This window comes from Podarcis muralis, chromosome 13 (genome assembly GCF_964188315.1).
Source record: "Podarcis muralis chromosome 13, rPodMur119.hap1.1, whole genome shotgun sequence".
Classification (NCBI taxonomy): Eukaryota; Metazoa; Chordata; class Lepidosauria; order Squamata; family Lacertidae; genus Podarcis; species Podarcis muralis.
This window is the reverse complement of record NC_135667.1, coordinates 13982521-14010500: the sequence shown is the minus strand read 5'-3', so window position 1 is coordinate 14010500 and position 27980 is coordinate 13982521. Positions and strand designations below refer to the sequence as shown.

The following is a 27980-nucleotide window of genomic DNA, read 5'->3' as shown; positions in this document are numbered from 1 at the left end:
TCCGTGTCCGCTTCTCTGGAGCAGCAGAAAACAACCTTTCTCCCTCCTCTATGTGACATCCTTTTATATATTTGAACATGGCTATTCAAAATTACACTTTGTCACTCAACATTTATAATCCCATATCCAATACACAAAACTTAAAAATGTTTTTAATTGCCTACCAGCGGTGCATCCAATAGATAAATCTGTTAAGGGCCAAACTGCCGTAGTTTCATAGCTGTGAGGTTTGTGGGTGGGGATGAAATGGAACTTTCAAATTCTGCTATGTTAAGGCTAGACTGAGCATGAAGCTCTTAACCTGTACTTCTCCTGAACCTCACAGACATAGAGAGATGATCTCAAATCCACCATGAAGCAGAGGGGAATAAATCTAGGGAGAAAACCTAGAAAACCAAGATCTACCAAGATGAGATGATCCAGTGGATCTCCAGCTGAGCCAAGAGGTTCCTGGCACACAGCTAGGCGTATCCTGGCTGAACTGGGATCCAGCTGGCTGAGCCAAGGCTGGTGGATTTTAAACTGGATGTGGCACGGAGGACTTAAGACCAGATCCTAAGCCCATTTAGCATGGTCATGTGACTTGTTACCATGGTGCAAGGTAAGCTGGAAAAAAGGGTGGCCTAACTCCAACTCGAGAGCCAGTGTGGTGTAGTGGTTAAGAGCGGTAGTCTCATAATCTGGGGAACCGGGTTTGCGTCTCCGCTCCTCCACCTGCAGCTGCTGGGTGACCTTGGGCCAGTCACACTTCTTTGAAGTCTCTCAGCCCCACTCACTTCACAGAGTGTTTGTTGTGGGGGAGGAAGGGAAAGGAGAATGTTAGCCGCTTTGAGACTCCTGAAGGGGAGTGATAAAGTGGGATATCAAATCCAAACACTACTTCTTAGGGACGCGGGTGGCGCTGTGGGTAAAAGCCTCAGCGCCTAGGGCTTGCCGATCAAAAGGTCGGCAGTTCAAATCCCCGCGGCAGGGTGCGCTCCCGCTGCTCGGTCCCAGCGCCTGCCAACCTAGCAGTTCGAAAGCACCCCCAGGTGCAAGTAGATAAATAGGGACCGCTTTATAGCGGGAAGGTAAACGGTGTTTCCGTGTGCAGCTCTGGCTTGCCAGAGCAGCGATGTCACGCTGGCCACGTGACCCGGAAGTGTCTCCGGACAGCGCTGGCCCCCGGCCTCTTGAGTGAGATGGGCGCACAACCCTAGAGTCTGTCAAGACTGGCCCGTACGGGCAGGGGTACCTTTACCTTTACCTTTAACTCCAACTCAGGGGACGCAGGTGGCGCTGTGGGTTAAACCACAGAGCCTAGGACTTGCCAATCAGAAGGTCGGCGGTTTGAATCCCTGCGACGGGGTGAGCTCCCGTTGCTCGGTCCCTGCACCTGCCAACCTAGCAGTTCGAAAGCACATAAAAATGCAAGCAGATCAATAGGTACCGCTCCAGTGGGAAGATAAACGGCATTTCCGTGCGCTGCTCTGGTTCGCCAGAAGCGGCTTAGTCATGCTGGCCACATGACTCAGAAGCTGTACGCCGGCTACCTCGGCCAATAAAGCGAGATGAGTGCTGCAACCCCAGAGTCGATCACAACTGGACCATTAGGGTCAGGGGTCCCTTTACTCAAACTCTTGTTTGACCTCTGCCAGGCTTACGCCAGCTCAGCTAGCATTATTATTATTATTATTATTATTATTATTATTATTATTATTATTATTTATATACCAACCTATACCCGGCGGTCTCAGGGCAGTATATAAAACCACAAGATACCTAATAAAAATAAAACAATAGCCCTGTCTCCTGAATGGAGTCTGGATCTGGTGTACTTTACCCCAGCTTCACATTTGGCCAACTTCTTGTGTATAAGATTCCCTATTCCTCAAGGTAGGGGACTCAATTTGTGAAAACTTGGTGCGAGATTCTCCTTCCGTCCGTCTTACTGCAGGGCTGCCCACAGTGAATTGATCCAACAAAAAAACCCACAAAGCCAAGCACGTCAGATCTGTTCATTCCAGCTTTTATTATTTACTCACGTCGTCTTAATAATTAAAACAGGGAGGCCCATTCATTCATTTAAATAAAACAAAGAAAGTGCAGAATGCTCTACAAAAATATATAGATATATTTATATATCATTTCCAATCCTTCAGAGCTGCTGAACGGATATAAATCATTGTGTCCTTCATACCAGAGTTCCTCTTTGCCTCATCATCTACAGGGTTTAGGGGGGGCAGTTTCCTGGTCTGTGGACTGATATTGCTAATAAAATAATTAAAAATAGAGAGACAAGGAAGAGGCCTTTCAAGCAGAAACCAGGGAGGAAGTATTGAGCGCAGTCAGCAAAGCAGGACAGCAGCTGTACCTGAGTTCATGTATCGCTTTATGTGGAAATCAAGCCCATCCGGGATTGGACAGCTCCCAGATTAACACGGGGCCAGTGAAACCAACTTTTAAAGCAGCCCACATGCAGAGATGTAAGATATCAAAGGCTCATCTGTGCTGGCTTCTGCTCTGCAGGACCAAGGGCTGTGGGCAACTTTTTATCTGGGCCTTAAAATAGGAATTTGATGTGAGATGGGAGGGTTGGGATCTGGCGTTAGTCCTACTCAGAGTAGACCCACTGGAAATAATGGACAGGACAAAGTGAGGCCCGACAAATCATCCAAACTGGATGAAAGGTTCCATGCTGCGAAAATTCTGTGGTGTCGGGTAAAGTTCACCAAAACCAGGCATATGGGAACCTATGGCTCTCCAGATGTTGTCAAACTCCAGCTCCTCCCCACCCAGTCCTAGTTCAAATGGTCAGGGATGATGGGAGTTGTAGTCCAAGAGCATCTGGAGGCTGACAGATTCCCCACACCGAGTATGCAAATTTACTTTTGCCAACTACAAATCCCATCAGCCTGTGCTGGCCATGGATGATGGGAGTTGTAGTCCAAAACATCTGGAGTACACCAGGCTGGTGCAAGCAACACAGGAAAGCAATTGACTCCTGCTACGGGAACAACTCTCTCTCAAACCAGAAACAGCAGCTGGGGTGTTCACTACTGTGCCAAGACAGCAAAGCTATTGCCAAAAGGGCCCTGGGCAAGTCTTGGCAGGAGTGGAGAGCGTAAGTGATTTATTCTGGCCTCTGTGGAGTTAGCACTAAGCCTTTGTTTGTTCGCTCGCTCACACACACCCCTCACAAGCCACTCTATGAAGCCCTCTAGTCATCCGCTCCAATTTAAAAAATGCTCTGGTGTCACTGAGATGTGAATAACATCAGGCCCAAAATGAGGACCACTCCAGCCTGGAACGCGAAAGGAGAGATAAAGGGATCGCCTTCACTAACACCAAGCTGCCGCAAATCTGTGTGGCAAGGCACAAGCAAAGCTCTGGAGGCAGCCAAATTCAGACTTACCAGGGGGCTACAGTATACATTCACAAGTACTCTGATTCCTCAGCATGGAGGCGGCCAGCGACCAGGAGGATCCTTGATCCCAGCACCAAAAGAACATGTGCATGTGTGTGTGTGTGTGTCTCACATTGTCACCCTCTAGATTAGAAGCTGGTTTGTCTCAAAGCCAAGATGTCCATCGTTCAGAGAATGGTCTCCGAACCCCATCGCTTGCAGCAGGGTTGCAATGGTCCAACCATGTTCTCCACCGCAGAATGATTTTTTTTTTGGGGGGGGGGTTGAATATCCATGGGTCAATCCCATGTGTCATGGCAGGAAATCGATCATCCATTCCCACACTACCACTGGCCACTTCCAGTGGAAATCCAGATGGGAATGTTTGTTGGGTTTTGGAGGCAAAAAAAAAAAAAAGGAGTTGACAGAGAAACGTACACAATGTTGTTCCTTTGGTTCCTAGAGGGGTGGCAACATAAAACCAACCCCGTTCACTTAATAATATTTTCATTTAAAAGAGGCTGGAGATGGGCACAGAGACAGCAGGACCTTGGGAGTAATTTGTCACAAAGGGGTAGGGGTGGCAAAGCTGTTTCAGACTTCCGTCGCTGAATGCTCCTCTGTGCAAACTAATAAAAAATAAAAAATTATCGTTGCATATAGAAAACTAGCAGGTCAGGATTCTAGGCCAGCTAGCTCCATGATGAGCTAGCTTTCCACATGCAGGGATTGCTTACGCATGGAAGGGCATTCTGTCATGTCAGCTGCGCATCTGCTGTTTCAAGCTGATCCAAACACAAGCTTGCTACCCCAATCTGCTGCTCTTTGTGAGATCGAGGCCTTGGTGGTTTATTGTGCGCGGATGAACCCAGGTTCTGAGTAATTCATTGGATATTTAGAGTCCAAACGTTAGCCACCTTTGGGGCTGATATGTTGGGGACAGAGCAAGACCGGTTGCCCCTTAATGTGTTCCGAGTGAACAAAAGTTCCTTACCATCTCCATCCATAAAGCCCTTCTAGAGGAAGCCGAGAAGAGGCAACACTTATGGAGAGGCAAAGAGTCTTCAAACAGACGAACAAGGGGACTAAATGAAGACACACACACAAACACACACATATCCTGGAAGGAGAAATGGCCATTGCTTGATCTGAGGGGAAGTACTGATCTCTGAGGGGGACAAAGAAGCCATTTCCTAGCAAACTTAAGAGCCTGCAGGGTCAGGCCAAAGGCCCATCGAGTTCAACCCGAGATCCTACAAAGGACGCCTCAAGGCAAAGTGAGCATCCTGACATCCAAGGGGCTGAAATCCTGGCCTTCACGATCAAGCGAGCAGCACAGTATTAGCTAGGTTCTACCTGAGGAACCTGCTGACGAGAGAGCGGCCATTTTGAAACGGAAGCTTTCAGGGTTTCAGAAGCCCGCTCTCTGTAACTCAACCTTTAAAAAGCGAAGTGCCATGAAAGTGGTAAATTAGTAAGAGGCCCGTAAGATCAAAGACGACCGGAACTGGCAACCTTATTCCTGCCCTGGCAGGGATTACGAGGAGGGAAACCTAAGAGCTGTACACAAAATCCTGAAATACGAGGGGAGAGACGAGAGAAAGACTCACACTCAAACACACAAAGATGGAGCGGCACCGTCTCAGAGGCTAGAGATCAGAAACACAAACAGAGGCGCAGCCCTCGGGCGGCCAGAGACGGCCAAGGTACTGCAGCGGAACGACGTTTCCAACTACCGTCTGGACAGTAGAGGACTCAGCAGCAGGATTCGACAAAGGAAGAATATTTCGGGGGGCAGGGAAGACGGGGCAGTCGCCATGCTCTCCCCGCCTGGTCCGCGCACGATCCTCCGTCACAAGACGACAAGCGGGGTGTGGTCTCCCACTTGGCAAGACGTTGCTGGCGAGAGATCGGCAGGGGGGCCAGCGCAAAGTGCACCACTAGGCCAAGTTGTTGTTGCGCTCAATGCGCTGCACCATCAGGGAGACCAGTTTCTCGAGGGTGCGGGCGCTCTGGCGGCTGGCCTCCAGCACTTCGGCGTGGTTGGCTTTCTCCGTGCTCTCGTAGTCTAGGACGGCCTTGTTCGTGATGAGGGAGAAACCGAAGACGCGCATGCCGGAATGGCGGGCAACGATCACCTCGGGGACGGTGCTCATGCCTGAGGGGAAAATAAAGTGGGGGGTTGAGAAGTTAGAGCAGGGGCAGAAAAAAAATTTCAGCCAGAGGGCTGCAACTGCATCTGGGCAAAGTTCTGAGGGCTACATTGAGAGGCCTGAGGGCCGTGTATGGCTCCCAGGCCTGAAGTTCTCCACCCCTGGGTTGGAGTGAAACACTCAGGGGTCTTGCATCAGAGGTGGGCACCCAGTGGCCCTCCTGATGTTATTAGATTCCAGCTCCCTGGCAGGTTGGTCAGGGATGATGGGAACTGTAGTCCAACAACACCTGGGGGGATTTAAATATGTGGGTGCATTAGGTCATGCCAGCGCACCCCAACTTGCGCTCTGCACAGCCCTGCCCCAGAGAGGGCTTTCCCCCACCATTTGCTGCAGCTCCAAGTAAAACTGCACCTGCTTAATTGCTGCCTGTTTCATGGGTAAGGGGGTCATAGAAATGGTTGCCCACAACAAACACAAGTATAGGCTCTGCTACCCCATGGGATGCGGGTGGCGCTGTGGGTTAAACCACAGAGCCTAGGACTTGCCAATCAGAAGGTCAGTGGTTCGAATCCCCACGACGGGGTGAGCTCCTGTTGCTTGGTCCCTGCTCCTGCCAACCTAGCAGTTCGAAAGCACCTCAAAGTGCAAGTAGATAAACAAGTACCGCTCCGGCAGGAAGGTAAACGGCGTTTCCGTGCGCTGCTCTGGTTTGTCAGAAGTGGCTTAGGTATGCTGTCCACATGACCTGGAAGCTGTACGCCGGCTACCTCGGCCAATAAAGCGAGATGAGCGCCACAACCCCAGAATCGGTCACGACTGGACCTAATGGTCAGGAGTCCCTTTACCTTTACCCCATGTTAGAGGCAGCCAACAGCATGGGGTGGCAGAGAATGCCTCCTTTCAAAATGGCACAACGTACCTCTTCTCCCCCCCCGCAAAGCCCCCTTTGCTCTGCCCCCAACTGACCCACGGCGTCAGCGCCCAGGCGCTGAAGGAAGCGGCATTCGGCGATGGTCTCGTAGTTGGGACCCCCCAAGGCACAATAGACTCCCTCGCGCACCGACCCGGAGCAGCCCATCTCCGACGCGACCGTGTGGGCCAGTTTCCTCAAGTCTTCGTTGTAGGCATCCGACATGGCCGGGAAACGTACCCCAAACCTGTGGACGAGGGGAGGGAGGAGAAGGAACATTAAAAAAATAACTAGAGCCTGCTGGATCAAGCCAATGGCCCATCTAGTCCACCATCTTGTTGTCACAGCAGCCAACCACTGTGCACAGCAGCTGGGGACTGAGCCTAGAATTTCCTGCACGAGAACATGAGCTCTACCCATTGGGCTATGCTGCCTCCCAAACAGCCTGACTTGTTGTGAGCAGGAGCAGCGCTGGGCGAGTTAAAAGCCCATCCTCTGGGAGGGAAGCTCAAACAGATGGACTTGGAGGACCACCACCACCCCCCCCCCATGTTGCTATGAAGGGAAGGGTGAGCAACCTGCAAGGCTCCAGATATTGCTGGACTTCAGCTCCCATGATCCCTGGCCATGGGCCATGCTGGTTGGAGGCTGCTGGGAGTTGCAGTCCAGCAGCATTGGGAGGCTCTCAAGTTCTCCACAACCACCATAATAGAGGAAAAGGGAGCCTCTAGAGTCTACTGGGGCCAACCTCACAGAGGAAAGACGAGAGCCCCACCTTACCTGTCGTCATTCGGCCCCACCAGGGGGTTCTGCCCAGCAAAGCCCGGCATGTTGATGTGGTCGCGGATCACCATGATGTCCCCCACTTTGTATTCGGGGTTGAGCCCCCCAGCCGCGTTGGTGACAATGAGGGTCTCCACGCCGAGCAGACGGAAGATCCGGACCGGGAAGGTCACCTGGGAGGGAGGGACAGAAGCGGCACTCAGGAGAGGTAGAAGGGCACTTTGGGACCAGTCATGGCTGGTGCCCATTGGAGCCCATACAGTAGGTGGAGCTGGAGTCAGTGACAGGCGGGGACCAACAAATTCTAGCAACTTATGTACGGACTGCATATAGACACAGACTTTCTTTGGGTACATGTGATATTTGGAACAACCTTACACAGAATATATTAGGTTATTGATAAAGATATTTGTACTAGGATAATTATATATATCTGTATATTAATGAATGGAAATGGTATTGAGTATTTTTCTTTTATTTCTATTTTCATTCACGCTTTTCTTTTTTTATCATTCTTTCTTTTTATAAATGAAATTCTAATAAAGCATTAATATATATACACACAAAAATTTCTAGCTTCATCCGCATTCTTCTCTGCTGAGTTCCTCAAGCCCAATACTGTGATGTCAGGGGAAGACACTGCCAGGCAGTGCCAGCCCTCCTGCATTCAATGCAATTCTCACACAACAGCCCTGCAAGGCGGGCTACGATGAGGCCATCACTGGCTCAAAGTCACTCAGCTGAGCGGGGATTTGAAATCGGACCTTACACCCAGTCCTAAGCCAAAACTCTTCCCCTTCAGCTCTCAGGTCCCCCTGCACTCTGCACATGCCCAAGGAACCATGAAACAGGGATTGATGAGGCTAAATTTTGGCTGAATTTTGTGGAACCATCTTCACCTGTCATCCCATTCCCAGATGTGTTGGGCCCGTGAAGACGAAGAGGAACTTTGCATAGGCTCAGAGGCACTATCTTCTTTACCACTGTCCATTACTATTGACTATCCCACTCCTGGAATTGTAATCAGCTGGACACCTCTCGAGTTTCGAAAGGTTTGCAGCTCTGTGGAGCGACTCACCTTCCAGAGCGGGTACCCTTCGTACATGTGGAAGCGGCCTTGCATCACCACGCTTGGAGTTCCACTGAGGCTCCCAAACACCAACCTTCCGGCATGACCGACAACTGGAATGAGGCAAGCAAAGTGTTAAAGGACTCGCTGCTGCCCCCTATTGGCCACTGTGCTGTACAGTAGCGCCTCCTCCAGCTGCTGCTCACCAGCACCCCCTAGTGGCTGCCGTACAGTACATCTGACCCCATCCCTGGTTTTGTGGTATTTTTACCTGTGCTCTCAGGGAAGTTGGGAATTTTGCCATACTCAAAGGCCACTTGGTCCTTCAGGAGGTCAGCCAGCCCTCCGAGGCCCGAGCCGCAGATGATGGCGACCCTGGGCCGGAGCTTGGTGTGGGACAGCAGCCAGTCGGCCGTCCGCTTGCAATCTTCGTACGTGTACCTGAGAAAAAGAGATGAACATATACACATGGTTGGCAGGGCTGGGGTTTGCAAGGCAGACTTCATGCCACTAGGGGGCAGCAACCAAACACACACACCAAGTGAGAAACAGATTAATCCTGAAGCTTGGCCAAGTACAAACATCAGCCATGCAGCTCACCAGGTCACCTTGGGCCAGACACTAATTCTCAGTCTGCCCTACCTTTGCAGGGTTGTTGTGAGGATAAGGTGGGATGGGTCAGGAGGGAAAGGATGTACACGCTGCACTAAACTCTTGGGGGGAAAGCAGGGCCGGATTTAGGTTTGATGAGGCCCTAAGCTACTGAAGGTAATGGGGCCCTTGATATGTCCAGCTGTCCTTAGCCAACAACAAATTGTCACTGTTTTTTGTGTTGAATATATGCTATAAGGTAATTTATGGACCTAATAGGTATCCAAAGCCATTTGCACATAACAAAATATGAGCCTATACAACACAAAACACTGTTGCTGTATGTAGGTTTTATTTTATTTGTTTTTTATCTTATATTTTGGAAATGTACATCCAGGTTTTTTCCTTTTGGGGTGGGTCCAAGAGAGTGGGGCCCTAAGCTATAGTTTGTTTAGCTTATATGTAAACCCGGCACTGGGGGAAATAGATAAAGTGAAGTAAAATAAATTAACTGGTGCCCCCTTCAAAACTATTCCTTTTCCATGGGAGAAACTCAAAACAAACCATTCCTAATTGTTAATTATTAATCTGCATTTGCATTAATTCAAAATCCACTTGCATACTGCATGCTTAAGGCACCTCGCCTACACAACTCTAGGGATCCTTCCAATGGAAGGTAGAGCAACATTTATCACCACATACAAAACACCTGGAGGGTACCAAGTTGGGCATGGCTGCAGACCAAAAAATTTTTATGGATTGACATACTATGTTTACATCCCATCCTTCCTCAGAGGAGGACAGAATGCCACAACTGGCCAGAAAGATAGATAGATCCAGTGGCGTAGCGTGGGTTGTCAGCACCCGGGGAAAGGCAAGTAATTTGCGCCCCCTAACCCGTGGATTTTAGGGACGCGGGTGGCGCTGTGGGTAAAAGCCTCAGCACCTAGGGCTTGCCGATCGAAAGGTCGGCGGTTCGAATCCCCGCGGCGGGGTGCGCTCCCGTTGCTCGGTCCCAGCGCCTGCCAACCTAGCAGTTCGAAAGCACCCCCGGGTGCAAGTAGATAAATAGGGACCGCTTACAAGCGGGAAGGTAAACGGTGTTTCCGTGTGCGGCTCTGGCTCGCCAGAGCAGCGATGTCACGCTGGCCACGTGACCCGGAAGTGTCTCTGGACAGCGCTGGCCCCCGGCCTATAGAGTGAGATGGGCGCACAACCCTAGAGTCTGGCAAGACTAGCCCATACGGGCAGGGGTACCTTTACCTTTTAACCCGTGGATTTTAGTAGGAGCAGAGAGCTGCGAGTGTGCCCCCCCCAGATGTTGCGCCCGGTGCAGCCGGCCCCCCCTGCACCCCCCATGCTACGCCACTGGATAGATCACACACATACTGCACAACAGCCCTGTGGGGTAGGCTATGCTGAGAAAATATCAACTCGGGTCTCCCCAGCCCTCCTCATCCAAAAGTCGTAACCGCTACAGTGGTACCTTGAGTTACAAACGCTTCAGGTTACAAACTCCGCTAACCTGGAAGAGTTACCTTGAGTTAAGAACTTTGCCCCAGGATGAGAACGGAAATTGTGTGCCGGCGGCGCAGCAGCAGCAAGAGGCCCCATTAGCGAAAGAACACCTCTAGTTAAGAACAGTTTCGGGTTAAGAACTCCAGAACGAATTAAGTTCATAACTAGAGGTACTACTGTACATTGTTCCAGCTCTCGTATTGGTGTGAGATTTGAACTTGTAACACCGTGGCTCCCAGTTCCAGCCACCAGGCCACCTTGGCTTTCAAAAATGAAAACGCCATTGATCAATTTACTTGCAAGTTTATCTTTTGCTTTCAGATATCCTTTCCACAAAGTTTTCTACGACTGTCCTCCCAAACTCCATTTCAAGAAAAACCAAACAACTCTCAAGAATGCCCAGTGCTTCTATCGTTCCTCATGTTCCCGTTGTGAATTTGGCGAATTTGGTGGCGCCCTTGGCAATACCCACCAAATAGTCCCCACTTTTTGGAGAATATACAGTTCCTTCCTCTGATCCAAATGCAGATCTTGGGCTGCCATACCATAATCTAAAGGGAGTTCCATTTTAGCTGGCAGTGCCAACCTCTTCCAAATATGCCAATGAAACTCCACGCAAATCACATCTTCCAAAGTCAACGCCAACGCCCTTCCCCTCAGGCCATTCCTGCAAATTAAGCTGCACCACAGTAGCTTTGAAAAAATTCCAGTTGGCGAACCGGCCAGGTTGCAATTTCCTTTGTAGCTTTCCATTGCAGGAGACAACCTGCAAACAGAACTCTCCGAAGATAAACCTTCCCTGAATTTTAACCTCCGGGGGAACATTGTGGCTGCATCGGCTGACGTGTCCCGGGGGAAGTGGGGCTGTGTGCTTGTGACACCCCAATTGTCAGCAGAGAACCTGTGGCCCTCCCTGCCCGATGGTCAAGCTAGCTGGAGTTGATGGAAGCTGGACTCCAACAATTTCTGGAGGGGCACAGGTTCACATCTGTCCCAGTCACACAAACAAAACTTTGGGCACCCTCTTCAGAGCAGTTACAGCCTTTTGCAGCAAAAAAATAAAAATAAAAATTGTGCACCTTAAAGACTAACCATTTTAATTATGACATAAGATTTGAGGACCACAGTTCCAAACCACTGATTTTCCCTTCTAGGGATCCTGAACATCTGCATAAGAAAAGGGAACTTCCATGCCTATCTGTGTGCATACAGGATGGAAATCACCTGTGGTGATGGAAAAGATCTCCCTTCTCCACAACTTACTCCCTTCTCCACAACACTGGAAACATACTAGGATTCTCTCTGGGCCCAATCCTGGCAACCTGAGCCTAAGGCCAAGGGAAAAGACCTCTGTTTCTACCTCCAGCCCCTGGCAGCAGCTGGGCCAGGAAGCCACTTAAACAGAACCAAAAATGAGGAAAGACCCTCCTGAAACCTACAAGGGTCGTGGAGCTGTGTCAAAGGACCAGGGAGCCTGGGCAAAAGGGTTCAAAGACAAGGGGAAATCCACGTGCCTTGCTCCTTGACGTCACCTCCTAATCTGCTTGCTTAAACCTATTTAAATGCCTTTTTGGTGCTGGCAGGACTTCTCAGCGCCACCCGCCAAGCCTTAGGACAAAGCTGCAGCAAGAACACACACAGCTGCTTCAGAAGAACGGTGTCTCCAGGGAGAGATGCCGAGGGGGGGGGGCGGAATAAGATCCTTGGGCCAGAAAATGCAATAAATAAATAAATAAATATAATGCATACCACCTATCAAACTAAAAAGGACAGGTGCCCCGCTCACTTTTCACCCTAAGCTTCAACCCTCTTTTGGGATCCCTCTTGGCTTGGGGGATCTGTATCCCCAACCCTTAGGATGCCATCTTGTTGTCGTTTTAGGGGTTCACCCCCCAAAACTTTACTGAGCTAACAGGGAACAACAGCGCAGAGAGAGAAAGAGAGAGAGAGAGGAGAAGAAGGAGGAGGAGGAGAAGAAGAAGAAGAAGAAGAAGAAGAAGAAGAAGAAGAAGAAGAAGAAGAAGAAGAAGAAGACAAGGTGACTGATTCTTTGAGCATCATATGAAAGGACTAAGCAAACAAAAAGCTTTCTCTTAACAACTCCCAGCGCCAGACTTGCCTGAGGACACTGTTACGCCTTTTATACAGTAATATGTTTTTCTGTCTCTGCTCAGCGGGTTAATACACTATTTGGGCAGAAACACTTCACAGGTTGGCAAGCTGTGGCTATCCTCTGGCTTCTTCCGAGATCTCGTATAAATATTTCGCCCTCCGCGGACGCCCAATAAAGTGGGAAGCCTAAGGGATGGCGGAAGATCCTTTCTCTGAAGAGGCAGTCTTCCATGGGGCTCCTGCCAAAGACTAACTGCGTCATCATCTACACACACAATGGTGCTGCTCATTTATGAACCTAGTTTTGTTTTGTTTGTCTTTAGAAGGCACACATCGGCCCCAGTGCAGATCTTGGAAAGACTCTGCTTCTTTGTTCCACCTGTGCATTTACTGTCTCTATGTGAGGGTAACTGAAGTTTTCCCTTCACACCATCCTATGAGGTATCCTCAAGGCAGGTGAGGGGCATCTCACAGCACAGGCAGCCATCCTCCTATGGGTGCGGGAGGAGAATCCCACAGGCAAGAGAGATCCTTGCCCAGGGCACTTCTGAAATTTGAAAGACCAAAGTCTGCCTCTGTATCACTTCTCCTAAAAGGACCAGCAACCTTTGTCTCCTCTTCCATTCTCCTCAAAGTCTCTCTGCTCTGGGTGGTCATTGCAAGAATGCTTGTCATTAAGAAACAGTGCCTGGAGTTTTGATTTTTTCCTCCCCAACCCTTTCCTTTTTGTGTCAGGTCTCAGGTTGTAAGCTCCCCTTCTGCAGATAACTCAAGAGCACCACTCCTCTAATGGTGTGGTGTCCTCTAATGGTGTCCTCTAACTCAAAATCTTTTATTTTGTTGCCTCTTATTACCTGCTATGTATATATTCCCATTCCTTTTTCACAGCAAATGATATTCTCACCCAAACCACAGCCAAAACTTCCCACTGACACTCAGCAAAGAAAAACCTGAAATAAACACATGGCAGCGCTTGAGACCTGATGAACTGTAATGATAATTTATTTGTGTTTTTTTAAATTATCTGGGGCCCCATCTGCACTACACATTTAAAGTAACGTCGCACCACTTTGCATAGTCAAGGATCCCACCAAAATAATCCTGGGAACTGCAGTTGGCAAAGGGTGCTGAGAGCTGTTAGAAGATCCCTTGTTCTTCTCAGAGAGAGACAATTCCCAGAGTTCCCTGGGAAGAAAGTTTGACTGCTAAACCACAGAATCCTGCCTGATCCAAAACCTGGAATCCTCAGCATTCCCGAGGTTCAGGCTGGGACACAACCCCAAAACAGACGGGAGTTCTCCAAACAAGATTTCATCAGGCAAGGTCAGACACAGGCCACATTCCCGGGCAGATTTCTCAGGAGAACTCTCCTCCCCGGCATGTTCCTTCTCGTTACTATTAAAGGCACAGAAACCAGGCAGAAAAAATGGCAACCCAACAGAACATCTGTGGCAGGGGCTCCTGGAAGCCACACTGAGTGTGTGGTGAAGGGACAATGACCAAGTGTGGGTCAGAGATATTTCCCCCTTTCTTTATAATTTAATATGAACAATGTGTCCCAGGAGGCCACGGTGATGCTCTGCCTGTGGTCACAAACAGATCTTCTCGCATGTCCCTGCAAAGCCACATGGGATTTAGGGGCCATCTAAGCTGCTCTGTACTCACACATCCATTTCGATGTATTCAAACAGGGTTTAAATTACAGGCCGGCCTTATTGTCCCACTTAGAAAGCCAAGCAGCGCAGGAACACCTGCCTCATACAGTGACATTTAGCCCCCAAATAAGCAGAACTGAACCCTGATCCACACACACGCAGCAAAATAAGACTATTGAGGATGGGCCAAACCATTTTAGGTCACACCATATATTTCAACCACATTTATAGCATTTTAACAGTCACGGCTTCCCCCAAAGAATCCTGGGAGCTGTAGTTTAACCCCTCAAGGTCCCAGCACCCTTAACGAAATACAATTCCCAGGATCCTTTGAGGGGGAGCTATGACTGTTAAAGTGGTACGGTAGAGTTTTAAATGTACGGTGTGAACTTAGACTGCAGGTGACACCTGATGAGAGGGGCAGAGCTAGACCCTTTATTTATAGCAAGTGCCCCCTTCCCCAACTCTTTTTAACCTTTCAGGGAACAGCTTCTGCAATTCCAGGAATGTCTTGGGAAAACCAGGACCCTTGAAGGGTATGCTATTCTTCCAGCTGATTCCCCTGTATTACTTAGATGGGCTCCCTTTTCTTCTCTGGAGTCGGCTGGTGGAGTTGCATGAAAGGAGCCCAATCTGAATGGACTCTACTTGCAGAAAGTCACGTAGAACCATTGTCAGGGACACCCAAAGGGTTTCATCCAAGTCCAACCCACTGCTGTGAAGGAATCACAGCTGGAGAATCCCTGGCAGGCAGCGAAGGAAAACTCCAGCACCTTCAACTCAGCTGACTCATAGGTTTGTACAGTAACAACAACAACAAGCCCTTCTCAGCAATCATAAACGGAAAAGTGATTTGCAGCACGGCTTTCATGTAGAAACCTGGGGAAGGAGGAGTGCAACAGGAAGTGATTGCCAACCGCATGTTACGTTTCCCCCACCGCTCTCACGTCTGTCCCTAACACAGTCATAAACAGTTCTCAAAAAGGATGTCTGCAATGTTTTCACGATACGTCACGTACAGGAGCAGCGCTGGGCTTTTGCAAAAGGAAATCCGGCGGGCCGGGGTGTAGCGGGGGCAAAGTTGTGCTCATCACGTCTTGCGACTGATGTCTTCCCCCTGCTAAGGGCAGAGCATTTTCCCACCCGTTTAAACAGCTGACACACCACAGAGTATTGGGGGGGGGGGAGAGAGAGAGAGAGACTTGTGCCGGGAACCTGTAAAGATCCTGTGTGTGTTAGCTCCATCATCCTTGTCATTTCGGCTTACAAACTGACCGGTGGGGGGAGAACAAGAAAGTCTGTACTGTCCTTGTACCTTTCAGGGCAGTTTGATCTGCAGATAAATCAGCACCGGACATATTTCAGGGCAGGGAGCTAAGTGTTATCACCTGCTTAGGATCTGCCACACTGTGAAAGGCAGAAGAGCACAGGCAGATTTTTTAAAAAAAAATTGTTGACAAACGATGAGGCTGCAACACATCTGAGGCAGAGGTGTCTCAGGAGAGGAAAAACCTTCATCTGCTTTGTGTTGCTTGGGAACATAGGAAGGAAGTTGTGTTACACTGAGTCTAGACTCTTGCTCCATCTACTTCATTACCATCTACACTGACTGGGAGAATTTCTCCAACATTTTAGGCAAGGGAATAATTTTCCCGCCCTTTTGCAGAAATGAACGGCCCGCTGTCAGCCACCTTGCTGCAGTGAGCTATGCAGAAGGATAGCAGGCTCTCACTGAATAGCCATGTCCAATAATCACAGCCGTGTAATGAGATCAGGGTAATATAGGGCAGCCTTGAGGATAAAGGCAGATTAAAGCAAACACAGAAAAAGGAAGAAGGATAAACGCTTGATCTGGCCATGACAGTTTCTAAGTCTAGTTTATTGCCTTCCTCATAGGCCTGCCAATCTGTTTTATTTTCTGGCAGGGTTTCAGCTAAATAATGGGAAATGGCACCTGCTAAACACCTGCCAGAAACACAGGTGCCCTGCTTGTGGGTAGAGGAAGGAATTGGCCATCCTTCTTGCTTGAATAAGTAAGCTGGGGGTGGGGAGGGATTTACTTGGCAGCCAGCTTTCCAAATCATACGTTTCCTTGGGTTTCTGAGCATGTGCAAAGTGTCTCTGATTAGCAGAGCGACTCCTGCGGGGAGAGAACAGGGCTAGCCTTGCAGAGCAGCAGCATGCAGCAGAGGGATATTCACTGCCATGGAATGTGGTGATGGGCTTTTTTTAAAAAAAAGGGCTGTAGAAAGGGAAAGAGTGGTGGCTCAGTGGTAGAGCATCTGCTCCACATGCATAAGGTCACAGGTTCGATCCCCAGCATCTCCAAGCAGGGATAGGAAAGTCCTTAAGTCTGAAACTCAGCAGAGCCCTTGCCAGTCTGTGTGTAGACAGTGCAAGATGGACCAATGTTTTGAAGGCAGCTTCCTATGGTCCTAACCTGCTTCAGGCACCACCAAGGGGAAGAGATGGACAAAAGCAGGAGCTGGTGTCCAAATGGACCAGCAAGGTTTTTTAAATGTCAACCCTAGTTAAGGTATGTTAGTTAATGCCTTGGCCAGCACTGAAGGGGAGATCTAGGGGGCGATGGGAGTCCTGTGCTTGTCTCCAGGGACTTCTGCATCCACCCTTAGGCGTAGCTGATTCCCCATTGACCTCAGGGCTCGTTCAACACAGAGACCTGCTCATCACTCAACTTCCCTCCCCAGTGTCTTTCCAGATTAATGACTGACAGAGGTTGGCTGCCGGCCGTGACTGATCCGCCCCTTTTGCGCACAAACTTGAAGCCCGGACACTCTGCTCCGCACTGCAGGGTCATTGCCTCCTCTTGGAAGGGAGTCAGAAGCGGGTGACGTGCTGCGTGGCCAGAATGAATCCAAACTACTCCAGAGAGCCTAAAGGGCTCCCCAGAAAACCCCGGGGTCCGTTAGATCTTAAAGTACACAACCAAATGAAAGCACACAAATGTGCATTCCTGGTCACGCAGTGAGCAAGTCAGGTGGACGCACCAAAACATGCTGGAAACACCTGACCTCACCCCACACGTCCACAGCAACAGTCAATATCCCTTTGTCCCTTACACAATACAGAAAGCTCTCCTTCACCTGCTTGTTTACAACAGCCTGTTCCAGGACTTTGGGGGCAAGGGCCACAGCAAACCAAACACAACGGATCAGGCTCTGGACCTTACCAATCAGCTGCAAATCCAGTCAGGAACATTTTATATCTGATTCTCAGCACATGCTCTATAAACATACGGCACCATCTCATCTCGCTGAAGCTAAGCAGGTCTGGTCAGTGCCTGGATGGAAAAGCACGAAGGAGATCCAGTGTGTGCTGCCAATCACAATGGCAGAAAGGAAGGCTGTGTTAGAGCAGGGCTCTTGTTCAACCAGAGGGCTGGATTACCCGAGTGGAAAGCTGTCAAGGGCCGCTTTCCAGCAGTGAGTGTGGCCAGGCCCACTCAGGGGGAAACCCCCTGGGGGACCCTAAGCCAGGCTCACACACTCTTGCTTTCTTTCCCAATGTAGCCTACTTTACAGGGTTGTTGTGAGGTTGATCCCCTCCCCCTCTTTCCCTTTTCCTTTCTCCTTCTGTGATGGAACTCCTATTTGGGGACTTCCCTGGCATTTTTCTGGCCCACGTAGGACCAGTCTGGATAGTTGGCCTTGGTGAAGATTTGACGTTTTCATCCCCCAAAAAGTTTTTTATTTGAGTTTCTACTGAAATGAGGCTGCATTTTAATGTTATATTTTAATCTTGTTTTTAAGTTGTATTTTAATCAATTGTTTTTATACCTGGTGTTGGCCACCCTGAGCCCGGTCTTGGGTATTATTATTATTATTATTATTATTATTATTATTATTATTATTATTGAGGAGGGAGAGCCACATAAGGCTCCCCAACCTCTTTGGAGGTAGGTAGGGGGGAGGGGCAGTGGGGCCGCGGGTGGCACTGTGGGTAAAAGCCTCAGCGCCTAGGGCTTGCCGATCGAAAGGTCGGCGGTTCGAATCCCCGCAGCGGGGTGCGCTCCCGTTGTTCGGTCCCAGCGCCTGCCAACCTAGCAGTTCGAAAGCACCCCCGGGTGCAAGTAGATAAATAGGGACCGCTTACTAGCGGGAAGGTAAACGGTGTTTCCGTGTGCTGCGCTGGCTCGCCAGAGCAGCTTTGTCACGCTGGCCACGTGACCCGGAAGTGTCTCCGGACAGCGCTGGCCCCCGGCCTCTTGAGTGAGATGGGCGCACAACCCTAGAGTCTGTCAAGACTGGCCCGTACGGGCAGGGGTACCTTTACCTTTACCTTTAGGGGGGAGGGGCAAACAATAGATTTCTGGAGAGGCAGCGGAAAAGAAGCAAGCATGCTGGGAACATCCCCCCCCCCCAAAGGCATTCCCGAAATCTCGCCACAAAGGCATAGAACCATAGCAAGAGTCAGATCAATGGCCCATGTAGCTCAGTTTGTTGCCAGGGGCTGTCTCTACAGAATGGGGGAAATGGGAATATGCATGCCTGGCTGGTTACAGAACAAGCCTCGAGAGCACTGGGAAGAAAGAGGAGGCAGTGGGTTCAGACTGAGGGCATCAGAAAGGGGAGGGAAACTAGGGAGGAATGTGGGGTCAGAGAACAAAAAGAAATTGCAGGAAGTTATGTCTTCACATCAGGACTCAAGATCCGAGTGCCTTTGCATCATCATTTCGCCTTGGAAGGGAGGGGGAGGAAAGGGGTTGCGGCAGTATCTCTGGCTTCTGATTGGCCTCTCCGCAGGAGGGGTGTGTGAGCCAGGGAAGCTCCTCGTTGGCCGCCTGCCTGTGATGCAATTGAAAGGGGAGGGGGAAGCGAGAGAGCCCAGCAGGAAATCGTGCCATTGCACAGCAGAGAGAGGATGCGAATGGCCAGATCGGGAAGCTTCCCATGCTTGCTCAATGAAGCAAAGAAGTACTTCGCCGTGACTGTAGCTGCAATGCCACCCTTGCCCAGGACATTAGTCATGCTCCGGTTTCAAGTTGAGCAGGAAGGAGCAGGAACGTGGGGTATTGTTCCTGCTCCAACGGGGCTGGCGTTACACGCTGTATCTCTGCGTCAGCAGGACTCCTGCTGCCCTCATTGTCTGCTTTGGATAGTTGGAGGGCAGTGAGGGAATGCTGAGCATGGATGGACCTTTGGTCTAATCCAGCAAGCCTGTTCTTAGCAAGAAGAGATCAACGCCAGGAGGACCCAGTTTATGAGCAAATAATAGCCATTGTTCCCTCCAATAGCAAACCCAGGTCATGGAGAACCCAGAGGGAGGTAGCATCAGCGTGCCAGCCCAAGATATGCAAAAGTGCACAACATGGTTGAGCCACAGAATATTGAATTTGTCATTTGGGAAACAGGAACTGGGGAGGAGGGAAGATTGAACTGGCCTACTTGAGTGTTTTACAGCTTATGGAATCCTGGAGAAGGGAATGGATGGCACCCTGAAGAGGGTTAAGAATGTACTGCAGAATTTTGTTGCAGGTCCCACTTTATCAAACCAAAGGGGCGTTGGTGTGGCCAGTGGTCAGGGGTGATGGGAGGTATTGTTCAATAGCATCTGTAGGGCTTCAGGTTGAGAGAAGGCTGTTCTCCTTTGCCTGCTAACGAAAACACAATGTTCCTGTGCCCACAGTTGGCACCCCAGGGAATCATAAGAACACAAGAACTGTTTTGCTGAATCCGGTCAGAACTGCACCTAGCAGGTCACACCCACCCACCAATAAGGCTTTTCAGGCCTATGGGCTACTCACACACAACTTCCTACACCATACGTGATTGACTCTGCAATGATGGAGGTGAGGCGGAAGCAAGACTGTAGCTGACGCAATCCACCAGAAAGACTGATGGGCACAAGTTCCAGCTCTTATCAGATGGAATGGAGCCAATCATTATCTCTCAGCCTCTAATTTTACAATGCATAAAATGAGCGTGCAGTAAGAAACTGCTACCGTACAGGGTTACTATGAACGTGGTTGCAATCAGAGCAATGGGTTAGTCAGTCAACAGCTACAAGGAACAAGGAAGTGGCACACTCAAGGTTGAATGTACATGTACCATTTCCAAACTGCAACCTGTCAAACAGAAAGGAATTGGTTCCAGGTGGAGAAGGCTGGAAAAATAATTGTTTCCATTTCTTCTCTCTCTCAGCAAGTTTCTAGTCCTCAAGACTAATTGGCAAGAGAGGTGAAATCTCAGAAGCTGGGAGGGGAAGGTGGACAGGGATCTGAGCAGGATTCTGTGGGAAAGGGAGTGGTGTTTCCATGACCTGCATAATTCTTTGCCCCTCCCATATGACAACAAGAAGTGGCATTTATCATGAGAAGGAAGCAAATATATTCAAAAGCCTTCAAATGTGTAAATGAGTCATATTTCAGAATTCTATATTCGTAGGGACAATGCTACTGCCTTTCAAGATTATTTGGAATATATATATATAACCTTGCCTGATTTGTGCTGGAGAAACACCAGAGAGATAATGAGCAATACATTGCCCACATTGTGTTTACACAGCATTAACGGCTGTCAAAACAGGTTTCCGCTTTAATGACTGTAACAACTACCGCGGGATCTCCCTGCTGAATACTGTGGGGGAAGCCTGTGCCTGCATAGTTCTCAACAGAATGCAGTCACCTGCTGGCAGAGTCTACCCGAGTCACGATGAAGATTTGGAGCTCAGAGGTCCACAGTTGGCAGGATTTTCTCACTGCGTCAGCGGCAGGAGAAATGCCCGGGGGCAGAGGCACCACTTGTGCATCTCCTTCGTGGACCTGACAAAGGCATTTGACCTCATCAGCCAAAAAGGGCCCTTACACTGCTCCACAAGATAGGATGCCCACCGAAGGTCCACAAGATGATTGCGTCCTTCCAAGAGAACAAGCACAGCACCGTTCGGTATGACTGTTGATCCTTAGACACCTTCCCTATGAAGAGCAGCGTTGTGAAACAGGGCTGTGTTCTTGCCCCGAGTCTCTTTGGCATATTCCTCTCCCCAAGGCTCTCATATGCCTTCAGCTCAACTGAAGATGGTGTGAACATTCATTCAAGGAGCAACAGGGCTCTGTTCAACCTGGCAAGCCTCCAAGATGGAGATCAACTAGGCTTGCGTGTTGAGCATGCTGCTTTAAGGAAGGCAGCTGTAAGCAACTTAAAACTGTCAAGGAGCAATACCTCAACGCCTCCAACATGAACTGTGTCAAGACGTTCTCCCCCAAGCTCACATTCCCATGTCCACACTCCTATCCAAGTGACAGCTACGCTGACTTGGTCATGTCCACAGAATGGAAGATGGCAGGATGTGCCCCAAATATGTGCTTTGGGGGGGGGCTGGCTTCGGGAACTAGGGCTATAGGCAGATCAGGTGTGTGTTACAAAGATGTCTGCAAACCAGACGGGAAGGGTGGAAATATCAACCCCACCGTGTGGGAGTTCCTTGCAGACAACCACAGGGCCTGGAGACAGATAGATCATGTATCCACAGAGGAAAAATGACTGCTGGGAGCAGCACAGAAAGAAGGATCATCATGGTACATCTGCAGCAACACAACCAGATGCCTTCATCTGCCCCAGCTGCAACAAAACTTGTCTCTCCTGCATTGGTCTCTACAGCTGTTGGCACTGCAACTCTCCAACTGATTTGACTTCACCCACAAAGGCACACTTCTCCATTGTGTTGCAGACGGATGCCAACGAACAACAACAATTACTGCTGTCGAAACAGGTTTCCACTTTAATGACTTCTTCACAGACCTCCTGCACAATCATAAATTCCATTATGCTGTTTCTTGTATGTTTAAGAATCACCACTCAAAAAATAAGAACTGGTGGTGGTATTTTGAAGAATATACCATAGGAAAGGCTATGGGGAAAGGGCACATCCAGATACTGAGGCCAAATTCTTTTTACTGAACCCCTCTATTTTCCCCATGTGTGCCATCCCTGATCAAGCTTACAATAATACAAACTCTACAAAACAGCACCCCTGGAAAGGACTCACACCCCACCTTCCAGTCCCTCAGATCAGCAGTTTCCATCACCTTCGCCCTACCAAGCAGAGTCCAAAGAAAACTGGTTTCTTATTCAGCGACTATGACTAACAGGGTAGAAAACCTGTTAATCCATAAATAACGGTACATTCACCCAACACTCCACCCTCACTCACTGAAGAAGTGAATTGAAGGTTGTGCAAAAGAAAAACGAGGTCTCCTTGTTTATTAACAATGACCGGTAGAGAAGAAAACTAAACTAGTTGCCCCAAAGAGTAACAGAGCGTCCAATAATCAGTTTCCTTGTAGGACAATAACAGCCCTTATTGAGTCAGCAATATGTTGTTCTCCAATGGAAGAACTTCACATTTATTATTTATCTAATGGTTGCTTGTAAAATGTTGCAAGCTTACAGATCATGCAAGACTCTTCAGCCATGGATTATTGGGTTTGTTTCTGGCACAGATTGTTGAACTTAGTATCCCTTCAAATCAAGGACTCTTAATCATGACTAGCTCCCCCCATTAATTTCAGTGGAACTGTGTCAGCTCCTCTTAAGTAAGCCAGCTTGTGCAATCCAGATAATATTTTACACTGAAACCGTACAACTTTCTGTCACATCCTCCGTGCTAAATTCTGGCCCCAACACTAAATGACGCAAATTGTACGTTTTGCATACTTTAGTATCGGGATCCAGGCAATATTAGTCACACTTTGGTTCCATGCAAATGACAACGTACTTGTCCCCCTGGGACTAAAGTGTGCCTCTCCTCATGGCGCAATTCTATACATGCCTGTAGGCGAGTTCATTTCCAGTCAGTTTAGTGAGGACCAATTCCCAGGTCAATGGGTTCCTAAGGAAATGTCTTAGGAGGAAATTTCCTGGGAGAAAAGGTTGTAGCCTTGGGGGAGCTTCTTAGTTTAGAGAAAATGCGAGCAAAAGGCAACATGATATGATGTTTATAAAATTATACGTGGCATGGAGAAAGTGAAAGGAGAAAATGTGTCCTGCCTCTCTCATAACACCAGAACTTCCAATGACGCTGAAGGCTGGAAGATTCAGGACATATGAAATACAGTGGTACCTCGGGTTACATACGCTTCAGGTTGCAGACTCCATTAACCCAGAAATAGTACCTCAGGTTAAGAACTTTGCTTCAGGATGAGAACAGAAATCGTGCTCTGGTGGCGTGGCAGGAGCGGGAGGCCCCATTGGCTAAATTGGTGTTTCAGGATAAGAACAGTTTCAGGTTAAGAATGGACCTCCGGAACAAATTAAGTACAGTGGTGCCTCGCAAGACGAAATTAATTCGTTCCGCAAGTCTCTTCGTCTTGCGAGTTTTTCGTCTTGCGATGCACGGTTTCCCATAGGAATGCATTGAAAATCAATTAATGCATTCCTAGGGAAACCGCCTTCAGACCAGGTCCGGGGACAGTCTGTCCCCCGACCTCTTCTGAAGGCTGGGGGGGGGCGAAAGTCTTTGCTCCCCCCGCCTGCATTCAAAAGCCCTCCGGGACAGTGGAGAAATCAGCGCGCCCAGGCTTCGCGGCCCCGCCCCCGGCATCGGGGCATGGTCCCAATGGCGGGCGGCGGGGGGAGGCGTTCCCGCCCGTCCACCGGCATCAGGGCATGGTCCCGATGGCGGGCGGTGGGGGGAGGCGTTCCCGTCCGCCGCCCGGCATTGGGGCATGGTCCGGGGCTTTTAAATTGCCCCGGAACAGCGGAGAAGTCCCCCGCTGTCCCGGGGCTTTTTAAAATGCTGGCGGGCGACAGCGGAGGCTTCGCTCCCGCCCGCCAGCATTTTAAGATCGCCCCGGACAGCGGAGAAGTCCCTCGCTGTCCCGGGGCTTTTTAAAATGCTGGCGGGCGACAGCGGAGGCGCTTCCCCGCTGTCCCGGAGATTTCCCTATGGGCTTTCGTCTTGCGAAGGAAGCCCATAGGGAACTTCGTCTTGCGAAGCGCCTCCAAAACGGAAAACCCTTTCGTCTAGCGGGTTTTCCGTCTTGCGAGGCGTTCGTCTTGCGGGGTACCACTGTACTTAACCTGAGGTACCACTGTAAGGTACTTCTTCACACATTCAAACTATGAAACTCACTTCTAAAAGTGGCAGGGATGGGCACCAATTTGAAAGGCTTTGAAGGAGGATTAGAGCCATGGGGAGGCAAACTAAGGCCTGAGGGGCCGGATCCAGCCCAATCGCCTTCTAAATCTGGCCCGCGGACGGTCCAAGAATCAACGTTGTTTTTACATGAGTAGAATTTGTCCTTTTATTCAAAGTGCATCTTTGCATTTGTGGGGCATAGGAATTCATTCATTTCCCCAAAAAATATAGTCTGGCCCCCCACAAAGTCTGAGGGACAGTGGGCCGGCCCCCAGCTGAAAAAGTTTGCTGATCCCTGGATTAGACAAATGCATGCACAAGGCTATCGATGGCCACTCAGCTAAGATGGCTTTGCTCTGCCTCCATAGTTGGAGATATTAATACTTCTGAAACCAATGGCGGGAGGGGGGGGGGTCCTGCTTGCAGGTTTCCCACTGGGGCATCTGGTTAGCCACTGAGAGAACAGGAAACTGGACTAGACTGGGCCACTGACCTAACCCACCACAGTTGTTCTTACATTCTTAGCACTGCAGTCTTTATCTAGATCAGTTGGCTGCCCGTCAAACATTGTTAGGCTACAACTCCCATCAGCCCCAGTCAGTGGCCGGGGACAATGAGATCTATAGCCCAGCAACATTTGAAGAACCAGTTCCCTCATCCCTGGTTCAAAAGAACAGCTGGAAGCAGAGTTGCCATATTGCAACCCAGATATATTCTCTCCCTCTCTTTAGCAGCTCTGCTACCAAAGAAAGGGAGCTGTCTCTGAATTAGCTGTTTCTCCCCACTGGTCTCACCACCCACCTACCCAAAAAATATGTTGCTGTTGCTAGATTTCAGTGGATTTCATTGTAATGAAATGAGAAATGAGAAACGCAATGAGATGTTTCCATACTAAGCAGCATATATACAGTACATAGGGCAGTAGCCAAAGTCTGCACCCGATTTTTTTTCATGTCTTGCAGCAGGGGTTGCCAAAGTGGTGCCCTCCAGCTGTTTTGGACTACAACCCTTTATCAGCCTCTGCCAGCATGGTCAGTGGTCAGGGATGATGGGTTATTTTTTTGTCTGTGACACATGTTGGCTACCTCTGCCCTAGAGAGTGATCTGAATTAGCCTATTTGTTTTACTTTCATTTGGGTAAACCAAGTTAAACAGTATGGAAACCACCAGGCTTGCCTAATATTGAATTTGCCATTGGTGTACTTTCCTAATGAACTTATGAAAGAGAAAATAAATGGTCGTTCTTGACAACCATTTAGTGCAGACGTTCTGCTCTGAAAGAAAAAGTGGAAGGCGTTTAAGGAAACTGGTGTGGCTGCGTAAGGAACTTACAGATGAGCTGAGATGTAAGAGAAATGGAAGTAATGAGAAATCAAGAGGTTGCCAACAGTTGCAGGGAGAAGGTCATGTGCCCTTCCTGCTTCCTAACCCATAAATCCAATTTCTCACCTGCTTCTCTCTCTGAACCTCTGCTCCCACCCCCAGCCACCACTGCAAGATAACCCCTTAAATTTGTCTTCCAGAGGCTGGGACAACCAGAGTCTGATTTGAATCGAACTTCACCCAGGCTTTGGCCATAAGATCCGACTTTCCCATAGCAAAGCCCAGCCCTGGAATGTGGGGGAAGCAGTGCTTTAGAGCTCATGCAGAGTGCTTCCCCACAACCACAAGGGCAAAGGCAGTCTCCACACTTCTAAACCACAGGGGTTGAGATGAGACAACATTTGAAGTGCAGATGGCTGGAGGAACATGAGTCATGACGGAAACTAGGCTGTAAAGTATTTCATCTTCAAGCGGTGTTATGTCCAGGTCTTTCCCAAGTTAGATCTGACGTTTTATAAACCCACACCTGACTTTCCAGATGCAGTGTCTGAAAAAAAGCCACTTCCTTTCCTCCTCAGAAAGGCACTAGTGTTCTTGATCATGACCTGCTCACCCTTCCCTCTAGTTATTAATAGTGTAAAGTACGAAGATGCCATTCAATCATTCCTGAGCCTTGAAATCAGCAGAATTAAGTCAACTGAGCGCTATCTCAGCCCTTCTTTCCCTCATCCCCCAGAAATCTGGAGGGAAATCATTCTAGCCTACTTTAAAGGGACGGCCAGGTTCAAATCCTCCCACTCAGCCACAAAGTTCACAGGTGGGAAGGGTTACCTTGAGCTCAGTCACTATCTCTCAGCCTAACCTACCTGTCAGGGTTGTTGTGAAAATAGAAGTGAGAAGAGGAGACCGACCCGAGAAGTTTGTAGGCTGGGTGAGGCAAAGACAGGAAAGCAAGAGTGTGAGTATGTGTTTGAGAGAGATGGAGTACTTTTTTTGAAGTGAGGGAAAACTGCGCAAATCTCCCTAAGCATTCCTATTAAAACACTATGTAAACTATCAGCTCCCACTTGATCCCATTGCTCAGTACAACCCCCTATTCCAGACCCCCAACTGGACCCCACACCTCCAGGCTCTCCCTCATGTATACACAAAAGACCCAATCCCCTTCCGCTCCTCTGTCCCAAGAGCTTCAGGCCACAACATCCTTGGGATCCAGGTGTCCCAAATGCCATAACCATAGTCTGAGCTTCGGTCTTCCCCGCAAGACCCCCACCCTGCCAACTCCTAGGGACGTGGTCCCTTTGATCCCTCCAATAAAATATTTGAGGGGCCCACCCACGCCCAAGTTGATGGGCATTGCCATTAAAATGGTGTGTGTGCTGTGTCTTGTTATCGATTATATGTGGTGGGGCTTGCTTGCCACCCCCACCCCCAAAATTTTATTCAAGTTGGCACCTCTGCACCTACCACCACAGACAGTGGGGGCATCATTAGAATCCACAACCCTAAATGCCAGGAGAGGAAGGAAGGAAAAATCTGGAAAGACCCCCAAAGCGGATTGGGGGGAATGGAGGGAGAAAGGGGGATGCAACCCAACCTCCAGTTGACCGCTAGGAGACACGAGGCTGGCAGATCAGGGACTCCCCTGCTTCGGCGTTACCGGTCTTGAACGAGTCCCTCAGCTTATTTCGACAATATGGGACGGGGGGGAGGGTTAACACTAAAACCGCCCTACCTTTCGGGGCCGTCGCTAAGAGAGTAGGACCCTGGGAGGAGGGAGAGAGAAAATGAAAAGCCCTACACATAAAGATGCGAGGTAGAAAACGCGGCATGGTATTAAATTTCTGGCTTCCGAGGGGGGCAGGGTGCTGAAAAGATGGGGGATCGCGCCCCACCTCGCCTGACCCTTTGCAAAGCAACCGATCCAAGGAGAGCCACGTGCAGGCGCGATCTCCCCGGTTTTACTCCATAATCCACATATTATATATATTGCAATATATATGTGTGTTTGTGCATATATGTGTATAATACCACATATAGCGCAACCGGCATCATTCTGACCTTTCATCTCCGCTTCTCTCCATGTCGGATTCTGGCTGATGGGGGCTTCGGTGCTTTCCTCGTCCGGACCCTCCGCTCTTTCTTCTCCCGGGAGAACTGCGCTTCTCCCTGCAGGAGGCGGCCGTTTTACCGGCCTCCGGGGAGAGCGACGGTGTCGTCACGGGCACGCCAGCCAATGGGACGCCAGCCTCTGCCGAGGGCCCGCCCGCTCGCGCGCCCGCCGGCCGGCCGGCCACAAAGGTTGCCCCTGGCAACGCCGGGGCTCCGGCGCTCGTCACGGCCCTGGACCGCTCTCGCCCTGCCCACCCGAGGAGGCAGC

At 49.6% G+C, this 27980-nt stretch overlaps 1 protein-coding gene across 1 annotated transcript; it reads right to left on the bottom strand.

Annotated features, from left to right (window-relative positions):
* Positions 1-1992: 1992 nt before the first annotated feature.
* Positions 1993-27980, bottom strand: PNP (purine nucleoside phosphorylase). The gene is made up of 6 exons (XM_028703251.2): positions 27662-27980; positions 8575-8744; positions 8313-8416; positions 7232-7407; positions 6508-6698; positions 1993-5543 (listed from the first exon to the last, which is right to left on the bottom strand). The coding sequence occupies exons 1-6, from the start codon at positions 27682-27684 to the stop codon at positions 5326-5328; spliced, it is 882 nt and encodes a 293-aa protein (XP_028559084.2). The 5' UTR covers positions 27685-27980; the 3' UTR covers positions 1993-5325.

What these genes read in the sequence shown, in the direction of transcription:
- PNP (XM_028703251.2), bottom strand. Translation starts at nt 27,684, where the DNA reads ATGGAGAGAAGCGGAGATGAAAG. An exon ending in GAGAGAAGCGGAGATGAAAG is followed by an intron (nt 8,745 to 27,661) that starts GTCAGAATGATG and finishes TCTTTTTCTCAG; the next exon opens with GTACACGTACGAAGATTGCA. An exon ending in GTGGGGCCGAATGACGACAG is followed by an intron (nt 6,699 to 7,231) that starts GTAAGGTGGGGC and finishes CCTCGTCCACAG; the next exon opens with GTTTGGGGTACGTTTCCCGG.